The following is a 14,121-nucleotide window of genomic DNA, read 5'->3' as shown; positions in this document are numbered from 1 at the left end:
AGAGCGGCTGCAGCCACCATGTCGCATCCATCGGGCACTGGGAATCTGAACGGAACCCAAAACAGATATGAACATACACATATACGATATACGACGGTTCAAATATATACATGTACAGAGGGAGAGAGAGAAATGGAGACAGGTGAGATTGGTCGGCGACGATGAACTGAGCGAAGGAGCCGAGAGCGGCGAAGGAGCAGACACGATCGCCGGGACGGAACTTGGTGACAGAGGGACCGACGGCGTCGACGGTTCCAGAGTAATCGGAGCCAGGGACGAAAGGCAACGGAGGCTTCTCCTGGTACTTGCCTTGAATCTGAAGGTAATTGGCGTAATTCAGGCTCGTGGCCCGACCCGCCGTGTCGGAATCCAGAGGCGGGATCGGTTGGTTCTTGCTCACCACCACCGGCGATTCTTCACTCCCCGGCTCCGTCTCCGCCGGATCGCCCAATTTCCTACATACCAACGCCTCCATTTTCGCCTCACGGCCTTTTTTCTCAAATACAGTATGTCCGTCGCAATAATTACAGGTACGCCTGAAAAATATAAACAATTTGACTTCTATACCCTTAAAAAAAAATTGGAAATGACCCTAAACCCCTTAATGAAAAAACGGATGTGTGCACGTATAAGTATTACCCTAAAATCTATCGATAAAGATGGTAAAAAGGGGAGAAATCTAAAAAAACAAAACCCTAGCTTTTTACCGTCACAGAAAAGAGAGAGAGACGCAGAAGGCGACTCAACCGGAAATCGAGCGACTCGCCGGAAATCTTGCAATCCCGTCAGAAATCGAACAACCCAGCCAGGAATCAAGCAACCTAGTCATTTCTTCTCACTCGATTGAAATCGAAGAAGAAGATGTTGCTTCTTCTGACGAAGGGTGTCATCTTTTCAACCGTCTGAAATCGATAAATTCGGGAGGTTCAACTGAAAGTGAAACCGATAATCGAAGGAAGGAAGACAAGAACGAAGGAACGCAAAGTATCTAGACCAAAGACGAACGAAGGAAATGGAGTCTCGATCGTCGAGTGAGGGAGGTTGTTCTACTGGCCCAGATGCTTCTCCTGAAAAATCAACGAAAGCTTCTCTTTAAACACATGTAAGATATTTCGATTTGAGTTTGAATTTAAATTAAATTTGTATAAAAAATAGGTTTACATTTTAAAAACAATTTTATCTGAATAAAATACAAAACGCGAAATCAACTTTCATTCAAATATTTAGAAGATTAAAACATAAAATTTGAATAGTCTTTGATACGAAGTAGTAAATAAAAAATCATTCAGATTGTAATTTAATTAGATTTTGCGAATTGGCTGATACGAAGTAGTAAATAAGTAATAATAGTGAGTTCAGTTTTCATTCGAGTTATGAATTTTTGTTGTAATTATATTGCAACTTAAAATTTGGAAAGTGTCTGATACTAAGTAGCTAATACATAATGGTAGTGAATAAGTTACGAAATCTGTTATATATTTAATGAATATGTGTGTTATTGCAGATGTATGATATACCGAAAACAGAATTCTATTATGAATTCGATGACATGAACAAGATTGTTGTGAAGTTGTCATCAAAATGTTTTCATATAGAAGCAGTAGAATTATTTGGAGAAGTATTTGACTGAGGGGGAAATGAGGTATTCATCGGACAGTGAAGAGGAAGAAAGATGATGAGTTATGGTTCGTCATTAACGGCTGTCCTATTAGATACTCGTTGTGGGAGCATGCTCTTCTCAGCGGCATAAAGTGTTCTCCATTACCAGAAAATTTGGAGGAATATGGAGGGATTGATTTCTATAGAAAATATTTTGGTCAAGACAGCTTTGAGAAGGTTACGAAAGGAGATGTGATGGATAAATTTGGGCAATTGACAAAGGATGACAAGGAAGACAGATTGAAGATGGCGTATCTCTTGCTTCTTAGCTATGTGATTGGACATCAACATTCAGAATACGTCAATCCGTTGTTGTTGAGGATTGTTAATAGCGTCGAGGATTGTGAACAATTCCCTTGGGGAACGTTCACCTTCAAATTTATTCATGGATTTATTCTAAATTATTTGAACAAGCATCGGAAACCAGTCAATCAATGGAACTTACCAGGATTTATAATTCCACTCACGGTAAGTCATTTAAATTAATACAAAGTTGTTGAAGAATCTGATTATTAATAATTTGTGGTTGATTTTGCAGATGTTGTCGTTCGAATGTATTCTTAAACTTCGTTCTGGTGGATGGTATAACGTAGTGAGACCGGAGGGTAATGTGACAGAAACATGTCCTCTGATGTGTAAGAGATGTTTCATCCCGGAAAAAAAAATATGGTATCAAACAAGGATTAACAATGATCGGCAGGACACAGGTTTGTTTCTACTAAGGGTTATAAAGTGTTAGCGATGTTAAAAAGGTATAGGCTTTTAAACTCGAATTAAGTTTGAACAATTTCTTTTTTCAGGATATTGCGAGCATTTTGTTCCTAGAACATGGTGAAACATCTTTGCTTGATGGTTTGGAAATCAAAGATAATTTTGATGTGGTGGTTGATAGTTGGATTGCTCATTTGATTGAGGATCCAAAATCTGTGAAATGGAAGGATATACTCGAGGCTGATGTGAAATCTCGAGTTGAAGTACCAATGATGCTTCAGCAAAAGAAGAGGAAACCACCTGCTTCACCTCGGAAGTGGGATAAAAAGAGAGAAAAAACTGATAAAGGGAAAAGACGAGTAACCGATAATGATGTAGAAGAAGAAGAAGAAGAAGAAGAAGAAGAAGAAGAAGAAGAAGAAGAAGAAGAAGAAGAAGGAGGTAAGAAGTCGAGATTTGAACAAATTGAGGGTTGAAGTGAGACAAATGAAATGAAAGATTCAGTTTTTGGGTCAAAAATTGGTTGAGACTGAAACCAACTTGCAGAAAGCGATTGAAGGCCAAGGTGAATATATGAAGAAATTGATTATTGCCGGTATGATCGCAGCAGGTAAGTACGACTCGCCATTTGAAGCTGAAGCTAGAATGGACTTATTGATGAAGAAGATAAATGAGAACTTGTCAATGAATGAAAAGGGCAAGACTTCCGCCAGACATAAGATGACTCCTGAGGATCCAATTGAGGTTATGATTGATCTATCGGAAAGAAATGTTGTCTTTGATATACCGAGAAGAACTGAAGATGCAGAAGAAGATAAAAGAGAAGATGAAAGAGAAGAAGAAAAAGATACGAAAACAGATGAAGAAGAAAGTGTTGAAGAATCTGCTGGAGAAGTTGAAGAAGAAGGTGGAGAATCTGGAGAAGGACAGGAAAAAGGTGCTGATATATCTGAAAAAGAAGTTGAACAGGAAGTTGATAAAGGAGATACCGATAAAGTTGAAGAAGGTGATGAGGAATCTGAAGAAACTGAAGAAGAAGTTAGCGGAGAATCTGAAGAAGGAAAGGAAAAATGTGATGAAGAAGCTGAAGAAGGAAAGGAAAAATGCGATGAAGATGCTGAAGAAGGAGAAGAAAAAGGTGATAATAAATCTGAAGAAGAACACAGAGAGCCCGAGAAAGAAGACCAAGGACAACCCGAGAAAGAAGCAGAAGAAGGAGAGCCCGAGAAAGAAGATCAAGGAGAGCCCGATAAAGAAGACCAAGGACAGGCCGAGAAAGAAGACCAAGGACAACGCGAGAAAGAAGACCAAGGAGAGCCCGAGAAAGAAGACCAAGAGATTAGAGTTGTTGGAAGAAAACCAAGCGAGAGAATTAAAAGGGCAAAAAAAATATCAGGTAAAACATTGAGTCCATAGGCGGATACTTTGACGTCTATCAATTCGAAGGGTGGAATCGTTAGAGGTCGAGGAAGAGGTAGAAGAGGTAGAGGTCATGGACAAAAATCATGAGTTTGGTTTGAGAAAATATGACTTGAACTTGGTTTTATCACATGACCTGGACTTGGTTTTATCATATTATGGTATTTTCTATTTGAAGACATTTGAAATAGGTTTAATGTTGTTTTATGTTATGTTGTTTTGTAAGACATTATGTTATTTTGGTATTTTTTTATTAGGTCTAATGTTATGGTATTTTGTATTACTTGAAGACATGTTGATTTGGTTAATTTGGAAATCGTAATTTATGAAAAACGTCTGTTGCGATTTATTAAAAAGTAAGTCGTAATAGAGTAGTTGCTTTTTTTTCAAAAAATAAGTCGCGATATTAAAAATTAAATCACAATATGAAAATGTAAGTCAGAATCTTAAAAAGTAAGTGGCAACAAAAAAGTAAGTCGCAGTATGAAAAAGTAAGTCATTATTGATGGAAGAAAAGTCAAAGTAATCATCTGACACGTGGACCCATGTTAAAAATTCTATTGCGAAAATATGTATAACTGTAACTTAAATACGACTTACAGTAGTCGTATTAATATATATACTCGTAAATTTTACTAAATTTTTTGTCGATAAATGACGAAAACATACCAAATAAGTGTTATAAAATGTTTTATAGGTATAAATTAAGAAAATAAAGATTTTTAAATTTTTTGTCATGTAAATTAGAAAACACTCCTATATGTGTAAGAAAGATTATGATGTGGTTTGATCCAAAGTTGATGATTTTACATAAAAATATTAAAATTTGATTGTAAACTCAATTTTTCCACTTAAGAAGACAATATTAAGTTCATATATATGAATTGTAAATTAAAACTCGTTTTATTTAACCTTTTTTTGGACATTATCATCGAATTTCAAAAATCGTAATGTATCTGCATTTAAATTGCAAAATATTAGTTTTGGTTTATAATAAGACAAAAACTTACTTTTTTGACATGTCAGATTTTGGTTTTTCTAAATTATTTTTTTTATTTACCTTTCTAATTATGTTCAAAACGAAACTTGTTGTTGATCATTTTTACCTTTTTTCATATGTTGTTTTTTTATAAATAAAGAACACACGTTGTTTTTTTACAAATAAAGAATACTTTTTTATAAATAAATTTCTAAGATTTTGTTTTCAAGTCCAAAAGGTCGCAGTTCATCTCCTAACTGTATCTCCATTGCTTTTCCCGTCTTCTTCCTTTTGTTTGACTGTGTCACATTCGACTCCTCTGAATCACATGGATTCATCCTTGATCTTCTTTTCTTTCGCCGTTTTTCTCCGGCACTTTTGATTTGACTCGTTATCGGTCGACCAACACCTCGTTGTCTTAAAATAGGAGGATCCACTTTCATCTCTGCTACATGCTCAGGGATATTCTAATGAGAAATATCAGATACTGGATATATGCTATCAACATACGTCCATTCCCATATTGCCCTTGTATAGTATGGTGAACAATAGTCAAATAACTTGTCTTTTTCACCATGTTCATGCACAACTTTTATTGCATGAGAACATGGATATTTATCAACATCCCAGCTCTGCAATCGCAAGACTTCTTTTGTAGATCAACGAAATATGTTTTCCCACTATCATCAGTGACTTCGTATTCTTTCCAATTGCGATTTATCTTTCGAATAGTAAATACCTTAGAAGTTCTATACCGCTTATGCAATTCATTCTCCACATATGGTGTTAGTTGTTGTGTACTTGAAAATGCGCATGCCCTGCGTTTTCACCACCATTCCACTGTTTTATCCACAATCACGTTAATCAAACCGAGCAAAGGTAACCTTCTCGCCTTCCTCAATACAGAATTGATTGTCTCCGCACCATTAGTTGTCAATAGATTGTATCTTTCTCCCGGAAAATAACATCTTGCCCATTTAACAGGTTCGACACTCTTCTTCAAATATTCAACAACTTTCGAAAGCCTGTACATAAAAACATTCAAAAGCTGTTCAAAAATTTATATCGGTCGTAATCCAACAATATTTACACTGTAATCAAGTCGCACCTGTCACAGAATTCACCCCACAGAATTGTGAACTCTTTTTCTGTGTAACTCTTAGCACATTTATAGAACATCCCAGCAACACTATCTCCATTTTTGTTCCTTTTACCTCGTACTCCTTTGTTCACTAGTGTCTTGATGTTTTGGGAGATATGATATGCACAATATGCATGTTTAGCTCTCTTGTACACATCACGAACATCATTTGATATGCTTTGATGTCGATCGGAGATCATAACCATGTCATTACTATCAGGAATCACTTCTACCAATTTTTTCATAAACTAATTCCATGAAGCATCATTTTCTGTATCAACTATCCCCCAAGCTAGAGGATACAAATTTCGGTTACCGTCTTGGACTGTGGCGACAATCAAGAATCCTTTATATGCTGTTTTAAGAGATGTCGCATCTACGACAATCACTTTCCGCATTGCACACCACCCTTTGATACAAACACCCAAAGCAAAAAAAAACATACTTAAAAGTTTTCCCGTCATCTTCCAATTGTATATCCGCTATCGTACCTTCATTTTTTTCCTTCAATATATGAAAATAACTCGGAAGCCTATTATAATTCTCCACCGGATTTCCCCAAACAGCATTTTGAGTTTGTTGTCTCCCTCTCCATGCCATAATATAAGACATCTTGCATTTATAAGCTTTACTTACCAAAGACATTATTCTTTTCACTCTTGGAAGATCAACTTGACCCGCATAATGCCTTTTCAGATACGCTACAACCATCTCTACACTTCCTTCCTTTGTTTTCCTTTCTTTTTCTTCTGATTGTAGCACCGGTGAACATGTATGAATATTCACATGCTTCGTAACCATAAAATTCTCAGATTTCTTTTTAACCACTGCTCGCACTTTCCACATACAACCTTTTCTTCGAAATCAACATCTTGCTTCCCATAAATGTGGTTCTGACTTATATACGTAGTATCCAAAGCATGCATCATGTGAAGCTTTCATTACCTTCATTTTTAAGTCATCTTTATTCACAAACTCTTTACCCACGGTAAAACCCAATCTATCTTCGAATGAGAAACCTTCGTAGCCTTTTGTATACGTAGTATCCAAAGCATGCATCATGTGAAGCTTTCATTACCTTCATTTTTAAGTCATCTTTATTCACAAACTCTTTACCCACGGTAAAACCCAATCTATCTTCGAATGAGAAACCTTCGTAGCCTTTTGTATGCCTTTGGCAATCATTCCCAGTCGTATCTTCAACTGCAATATCACCAGTTGCAATAATCAATTCATTACCAAACTGAGTCGTATCTTCAACTGCAATATCACCAGTCGTAACAACCACTGCTTCACCTAACTCAGTCGTAATATCCTCAATTGTAACAATCATTTCATTCTCATGTCGTATATCTTCATGCAAAGTCTCATGCTCAACCCCATACGAATCATCCGTTCATTCAACAAGATTTTGTTCCTTTTCTTCTTCTCTCAACATAGAATCAACAACTAAACACCTACCATTAATAACCCCTTTTCCTTTTTCACAATGAAAATCAACTCCTACCTCAACTTCACCTACACAAGTATGAGATTCAAGGTTTGCATCAAGATCCTTCCACTCAACATATAACCATCCTCGTCTCCCATTGATTTTGCTAAACATAAAAGATTTAACCCCCATATCATCGACTATATATTCTGGTCGATTACCGTCCATAACTATTGGTATGAAACTTAATTTGGCTCTTCTGAGCCAACATTTAGCTGACAACAGACACTTCCCATAAGCACATCATGTGTCACTTCACTTGTTTTGTTACAAATGCATATTGTCTTGGTTTTATCTTCATCTCTTTTCCATTCATACAATCCATCTTCATTTCTTTCCCAAATACCATCATACCTTACACACACACATGTATACAAATCTTCAATACCATCCATTTTTCTGTAAAAACCAACAACATTCATCATTTCCTAAACCCAAAATCAGTTTTCGGATTTCATACCCTACACCCATATCAAAGCATATAATTTTAAAAATGGAATGATAATAGACGAAATTGATTAGGATTTATAGCTATTGTACCTTATAAGCAGATTTTTCCATCAATCGCCCCAAAAAAATGACGCAAAAATCGCTCCAAAAGCTCAAAAATCTGTAACAAAGGAGGTGCCCTAAAGGGAACGATATAACAGGAAGCGAAGGGGAGAGATGACGGACGAGAGTTTCGGGGCAAAAGTACTTTTTCAAATAAAAAGTCCACGTGTGTTTAATTTCACTTTTGAGGGTATTTTTGACTTTTTCAAAACATGGATATTTAAGTAATTTTGGTAAAATAATGGTGTACAATTTGTTAAAATTTTTCGTCCTTGTTTTGCTGGTGTATGCCTGAAATTCATGCGACGCAGGTCGTGCATTTTAGAAAATTTGCCCATTGGCTGGTGTTATATCAAAACATGTTCAAGTCATCAAGTTTCATGATAGTAGCACTAGTGTGTGCATGTGTATATAATATAGAGGTAGTTTTGACGAATTGTGAAGCTTAAGAGAACGTTTCCGCCGTTGTAGAATGCTCGAGGATGTTTGTAAGTGATCAAGCTTTGGTCATTGGATGGTTCTCAATCCTCACAAACCCATCAACCCACGTGGACCAAGGCCCTCACCATGGTCTCTCTTCTGTATCCACTATCCACTAACTACGCATTTCCAATTAAGCTGGAAGATAATAATCCTACTGGTTTAGTTTCTGTCTAATTGTTCAACAGACAAAAACATCATAAAGACAGAGATGGGAAGTAGCTTTCTTCCTTGTCCTTATGCAACCTACATGGATTATGACAAGAGGGGCAGAAACTAAAACAACAACAGTTCAATAGTCTTCAGGGCCCCCACAAGCAAGCAACTCGACAATGAAAGAACTCACAATGCGCCTTTAATCTTAGGTTTGGCTCTCAACACGTAATTATGGTAAAATAAATACTGTAATGCAAATGGGTCGCATTCTTCATAGAGAATTTGCAAATCTGTTTTGGCTCATAACATTGAGAAGAGATGTCTGCGTTGGTAATGAAATGAAACCACAATCACAAAGTGAGGAGAAAAACAAAATTCATTATTCATCTGGGTTCATGCGTGTCTTTGACATCCCCAAGAAAAGATGCAAAAAACCCGAAAAACTTCTTTGCTCCTGCCGTGCCTTCCCTCAGTTACCCTCTGGCTCTGGCTTCTCGAAGAACGTCTTCTTTATCCAATCAAATGGCTGCGACGATGAATAACATGTCAGAAGAATAAATCCATAAGACAGAGAAGACAGAACAGAGGATATCAATTCACCCAACCACCATTTGATGCCAGGGTGAAAGAGTGATAGAAGCTGGTTTTGTTTCCTCAAATCCCAAACTTTGATAAACAAGTTGAAAAACAAAGAGTATAGATATCTCATAAGTTATCTGACAAATATCTACATCAAGGAAGCTTAAGATTTAGAATATAAAAGCAACGCAGTGAAGGAGAAGATACGAGCCAGGAAGAAATCAGAGTGAGCATTGAGCAATGAATTAGGGTGGGATTAGTTCGATTACAATTCGAGGATGGGGATTCCATCTACATCATCAAAGAGGTGATCACATAATCAAACTAAGAAATAGAAAATATTCAAGAGTATGTGCAGAGCAAAATGCTGAGGGCCAAGAACAATGTGCTATCATCATATGATAATGAAATGATCCCGTCAATTTACTAATCCAGAAAAATACATCATTGATTGTATAACCTCCCCTTCGTTCATCTACACGAGGATAACTAGTCGATGAATCTCAACAAAGGATCTGCTACTCAAATCTGCCTATATCCTTCCCTTTCAAATTCCTAGAGGGATTGATTGATTGCCTTGGAGATAAACTATGTGCGCAGATGAAAACCATGCATGGATTCGAACAGTCACAGCAACAACAGAGGTAATCGAGATAGATCAGCAACAGAATCAAATACAGGCACAACAGATCTGAAGAAAGACCGAATCAGAAAGGGGAGAAAAACGAAGGCGTACTTGGACGAGCCATATGGCGGTGGCGCCGGCGGCGACGCCCCAACCAGCGGCGGCCCCGATGTCCGTTGAGCGGGTACGGATTGCCCTCACGAAATTGGAAATCGCTCCTCCTGCCATTTTCGCTTCTCTCTCTCTCTCTCGCAATCAGATCGAGTCAACCGGGGGGAGCCATATGGCGGTGGCGCCGGCGGCGACGCCCCAACCAGCGGCGGCCCCGATGTCCGTTGAGCGGGTACGGATTGACCTCACGAAATTGGAAATCGCTCCTCCTGCCATTTTCGCTTCTCTCTCTCTCTCTCGCAATCAGATCGAGTCAACCAAGATCGCTGTACAAAGTGACGATAATTAAGGAGAAGAGACGAATCTTTGCCTACTCGCGATTGTCGAAAGAGGCAAAGAAAACCTAGCCCTTCCCGTTTCTCGCACTTCATGCCGTCCTGCGTCTAATCATGGGGACAACATGCCGTTTTAGTTAAGCAAAAGTTTGGAACTGCGTAATCCTTCACGTTTCTCGCACTGCATGCCGTCCTGCATCTATTCAAGTGGACAACGTGCTGTTTTGGTTGTGCAAAAATTGAACTTCAGAAAGTCTTTAGTTGATCCATTAAAGAATTTGATGGGATCAAGTAAACGTATTATCAAAATATAAAAACAACTGTAATTCTTCCATTAGACTTGTAAACTCCTCAACAGGACAATGATTTTGGCAAGAGAAGGCACAAACGTTAAAGACCAAGGCTTCAAGAATTAACTAAAATGGCTTCCCAATCTCCAAAGATCTGAACTTTCTCATATTGAAGAAGAAAGCTTTGCATTGCTCGTCCTCCTTGGGCTATCGGGTTTGGCAGCAGGTCTCATACCTTTATCAGGGCCACCAATAACTCCCCACGTCTCAAACTGCCTCTGCCTTGCTCTCGCCCTCTCTTTTTCTTCTTCCGATTTCTCGGAGTAACAGTATGGGCAAGAAACTCCATACTCATATTCCGGAGCTTCCATGTCAGCGTCGCTGATAGGCTGCTTGCATCCATAGCAAAGCTTGTGGGTCCCCTGAGCTAGACCGTGTTCGACCGATACACGCTTGTCAAACACAAAGCACTCGCCTTCCCATAAGCTCTCTGTTTTCGGGACTTGCTCCAGGTACTTCAAGATCCCGCCTTTCAGATGATACACCTGAAATATATTGTTTGTTCTATCAACAGTTCACATGTATGCACAAACAAACCATATATACATAGCACGGTAAAAAATTGAGACTTGGATTTACAGGGCTTTCACGGGCAGGGAGAGAAACCGGAAAACTTATTCAGATGCAGGGTTTTTTTTTTACCTCTTTAAAACCTTGGCTTAGAAGAAAACTTGAAGCTTTCTCACATCTAATTCCTCCAGTGCAATACATAGCAACCCGAGGCAACACTTTCTGGTCTTGTGTTTCATCTTGTTTAACAGTGCTCTCAGATGAACCCTTTTTCTCCAGTTTCACCTGTTCCTCATTCGTTTTCTCTTTTAGCCGAAATTGATTCTCCACCCAAGAAGGGAAATCCCTAAATGCTGTGGTACACGGATCAACGGCTCCTTTAAACTTCCCTATTCTAGTTTCATAGGTATTACGCACATCAATCACCACCTAAAACACAAAGAACTCAGATGACTTTAGTGATCGTATACCGTAGCTCTACATGGGAACACATTTTTGTGCTAGAGAATCAACGAGAAGAAGTATACTGCTTGTAGGTTGTGGCAAGTATTACAATAAGTGCTACAAGCATATTTTTGCAATACAATGTAGGATCAGATTCTCTATCAGACCAAATAAATCCCATAAACCTTTCAATTTAGAAACGAAAAAGCCATATTTATATTTGGATTCTGAAGCAGAGAACAAACTTACACTGATGAAAAATGAATAAAAGACAGAGATTTGCAGCCAAGGTATAACAATTGAATTTAAACAATAAAACATGTACCAACACCATAGAGAACTTACAGTCTCCGGGTCACTGATCAGTTCATTCCACTCTTGAGGACTCACATACTTTCCAACTCTTTCAATCGGAGAAACACTGGGCATTCCAAGTGTAACAATCTGCGAAAACATACAAGAAGAAAACAGCTCAGTCATTAGACAGATCCAGCTAGAAACACATTCCCCACAAACATAGAGCATTCTGGATAAATCAAAAAGGCAAGTACCTCTTTCTTCAACTTTACCCTCACATGGTCCCATCTGAATGGTGCATCTTCACCAGCAGCAAGAGGAGAGTTACTACTGTGCCCATGATGGATGGCTTCTTGCTCAGGAGTCACGGGCGTCTCCACACGCCTCAGCCCATTCAAATGGGTATGGCTCTGTATGAATGCCAACACTCTCTCCACAGATTCCCGTGTCCCGCAGATGCTTCCATTGATCCCCTCTGGAGCTAAAATGATTCCACCTGAAACATGCTGGTGAAAAATCAGTTCAATGGTCAAGAATAGGATGCTTATACCATTTCTCTCATGTTTGTGACTTGGGGCAATGACACAGGCAATGAAGTACTAAGCGAAGCGTGTCTATTACCGGTTGAAAACATTGTTCAACAAAGTGAAAATTTGCTAACTTTAAGCGCTAAAGTAACATGTTCTCCAACAATCTAAACTAACTTGTCCGAAGACACCTATTTTCGATTTTCCTGTTGGTTATATCTTTCAAAAGCGGATAAAAAGCATTGAAAATCGTAGACTATTATGAGCTAATCAATGGCATACCAGTTCCTCGCAGAGCTCCTTCAATGGCTTCCTCAAATCAGCATGGTCCGGAAAATCGGCGAACTTGTAGAACGAGACCACCACTAGCGAATTCAAATCCGATTCCCCAGATTCTGGCTTACCCCCAATTTGCGTTGGTCCTGAGAAAGCATTCCCGGAAGAACAGTGCGTAGACATCGCTATGCTTTTTCGGGGAGCTCCAGAATTTGGAAGTGCTACCGTGGGTTTCGGAGAGAGATTGCGAGAGCAAGCGAGATTCTGGGGTTGAGATTTGGGAAAAGCGAAGTCCGAATTCGAGCTCGCGATAATCGATCTAGGGTTCCGGCCACCGGCGCTGGAGGATTGTGACGGCGGCGGCGAGAGCATCCTGACGGCGAGCGACGGCGGAAATCTCCAGATACACCTTAGCATCAGTGTCCCCAACTCTGTGGGCTAAACTAACGGCGGTCTTTCCGTACTTAAATTCGGCTTGACTCAAATTACGATTTTGCCCTCATCGAGCTGCCACGTGGCTAGAAACGAGTGTCCTCAATCAATTTGAGATGGACCGACCGGTAGTTTTTTTTTTCCTCCAAGGCTGGAACGGCATATCATTAACCCCGGACCTAAACCAAGTGTTTGATTTGAAATAGTATTAAAATATATTTTGTTTGCTATGATTTGATGTATCGAAATAAATGTTCAAATGTTAAAAATCCAAATAATGAATAGTAATTCTACACGTTAAAAATGTTCTTATATAGTTTTAATTTATTTCCAAAACTACTTGCTTGTTAAGCAATTAATTAATTCCTTTGTGTCAAACGTAGGAAAAGTAACACTGCTTGAAAAAGAGCGAATGCATATCAAATATATAAATTAAATATGCATTTTTTACATGAAAAAAACGGGAGTCATTGTTTTGATTTAAATTCGCGTAGAAAAAGGCCCAATATCTTTATCTAGATTGGTATATTTATATGCGCATTTGGATTGCAATTTGCATCAACATTTCACTCTATTGCATCATAGAAGACAGATATATTGTAGAGAAAAAGAAAATACAATTCGAGTTTTTATTATAAGAATATAAAGATGTTTACAGGGAAAAAATATATATATCACGAAGGTAAATAATAAAATATCAACAAATAAAAAGTAATTTTATGTAATTTCTATTTATGAAGAAATAATATATATATATATATATTAGATAGAATTATCTTACAAAAATATTTACTAGCTTAATGATAATATTTTCCTTAATACAAGTATAGTATTTTATTTACCTATATGTTACATAATATCTAGAAAAAAATTGAAGTACATACATATACGAAATATTCACAAGAAAAAGATGCAAATTTCAATTGGCGATGTTCGAAATGGAAATATGTTGTCGTATGAGGAGACAAAAGGAGAGTGATGTTCCAAGCAGTTTCGTTTCAGCCCCATTTTTTTTTTTTTTTTGACTTTTTAGTTATAATCAATTT

General features: G+C 38.0%; 3 protein-coding genes and 1 long non-coding RNA gene across 4 annotated transcripts in view; all 4 read right to left on the bottom strand.

The window, feature by feature from the left end:
- The window catches only part of LOC104803216 (quinone oxidoreductase-like protein 2 homolog), a 2,109-nt gene extending 1,590 nt beyond the window's left edge, over positions 1-519 (bottom strand). Inside the window, exons 1-2 of the mRNA XM_010527118.1 lie at positions 141-519; positions 1-45 (exon numbers count right to left, since the gene is read on the bottom strand). Coding sequence (XP_010525420.1) covers positions 1-45; positions 141-475 — 380 coding nt within the window. The 5' untranslated portion in view covers positions 476-519. The remainder of the gene's footprint in view (positions 46-140) is intronic.
- Positions 520-5,026: 4,507 nt separating this feature from the next.
- On the bottom strand, positions 5,027-6,919 carry LOC104803215. The gene is made up of 2 exons (XM_010527117.2): positions 5,877-6,919; positions 5,027-5,793 (listed from the first exon to the last, which is right to left on the bottom strand). The coding sequence occupies exons 1-2, from the start codon at positions 6,152-6,154 to the stop codon at positions 5,595-5,597; spliced, it is 477 nt and encodes a 158-aa protein (XP_010525419.1). The 5' UTR covers positions 6,155-6,919; the 3' UTR covers positions 5,027-5,594.
- A 1,917-nt stretch (positions 6,920-8,836) lies between these two features.
- Positions 8,837-10,021, bottom strand: LOC109116230. Its single transcript, XR_002023751.1, has 2 exons — positions 9,905-10,021; positions 8,837-9,115 (listed from the first exon to the last, which is right to left on the bottom strand). It is a non-coding gene; the product is annotated as an uncharacterized LOC109116230 (long non-coding RNA).
- A 527-nt stretch (positions 10,022-10,548) lies between these two features.
- On the bottom strand, positions 10,549-13,067 carry LOC104803214 (rhodanese-like domain-containing protein 7). The gene is made up of 5 exons (XM_010527115.1): positions 12,650-13,067; positions 12,095-12,346; positions 11,889-11,987; positions 11,232-11,528; positions 10,549-11,074 (listed from the first exon to the last, which is right to left on the bottom strand). The coding sequence occupies exons 1-5, from the start codon at positions 13,058-13,060 to the stop codon at positions 10,694-10,696; spliced, it is 1,440 nt and encodes a 479-aa protein (XP_010525417.1). The 5' UTR covers positions 13,061-13,067; the 3' UTR covers positions 10,549-10,693.
- Between the last annotated feature and the right edge of the window lie 1,054 nt (positions 13,068-14,121).

The sequence above is a fragment of the Tarenaya hassleriana genome, unplaced genomic scaffold, assembly GCF_000463585.1.
Source record: "Tarenaya hassleriana unplaced genomic scaffold, ASM46358v1 Cleome82, whole genome shotgun sequence".
Lineage (NCBI taxonomy): Eukaryota > Viridiplantae > Streptophyta > Magnoliopsida > Brassicales > Cleomaceae > Tarenaya > Tarenaya hassleriana.
Note: the sequence above shows the minus strand (reverse complement) of the source record. Positions and strands in the feature narration are given on the sequence as shown.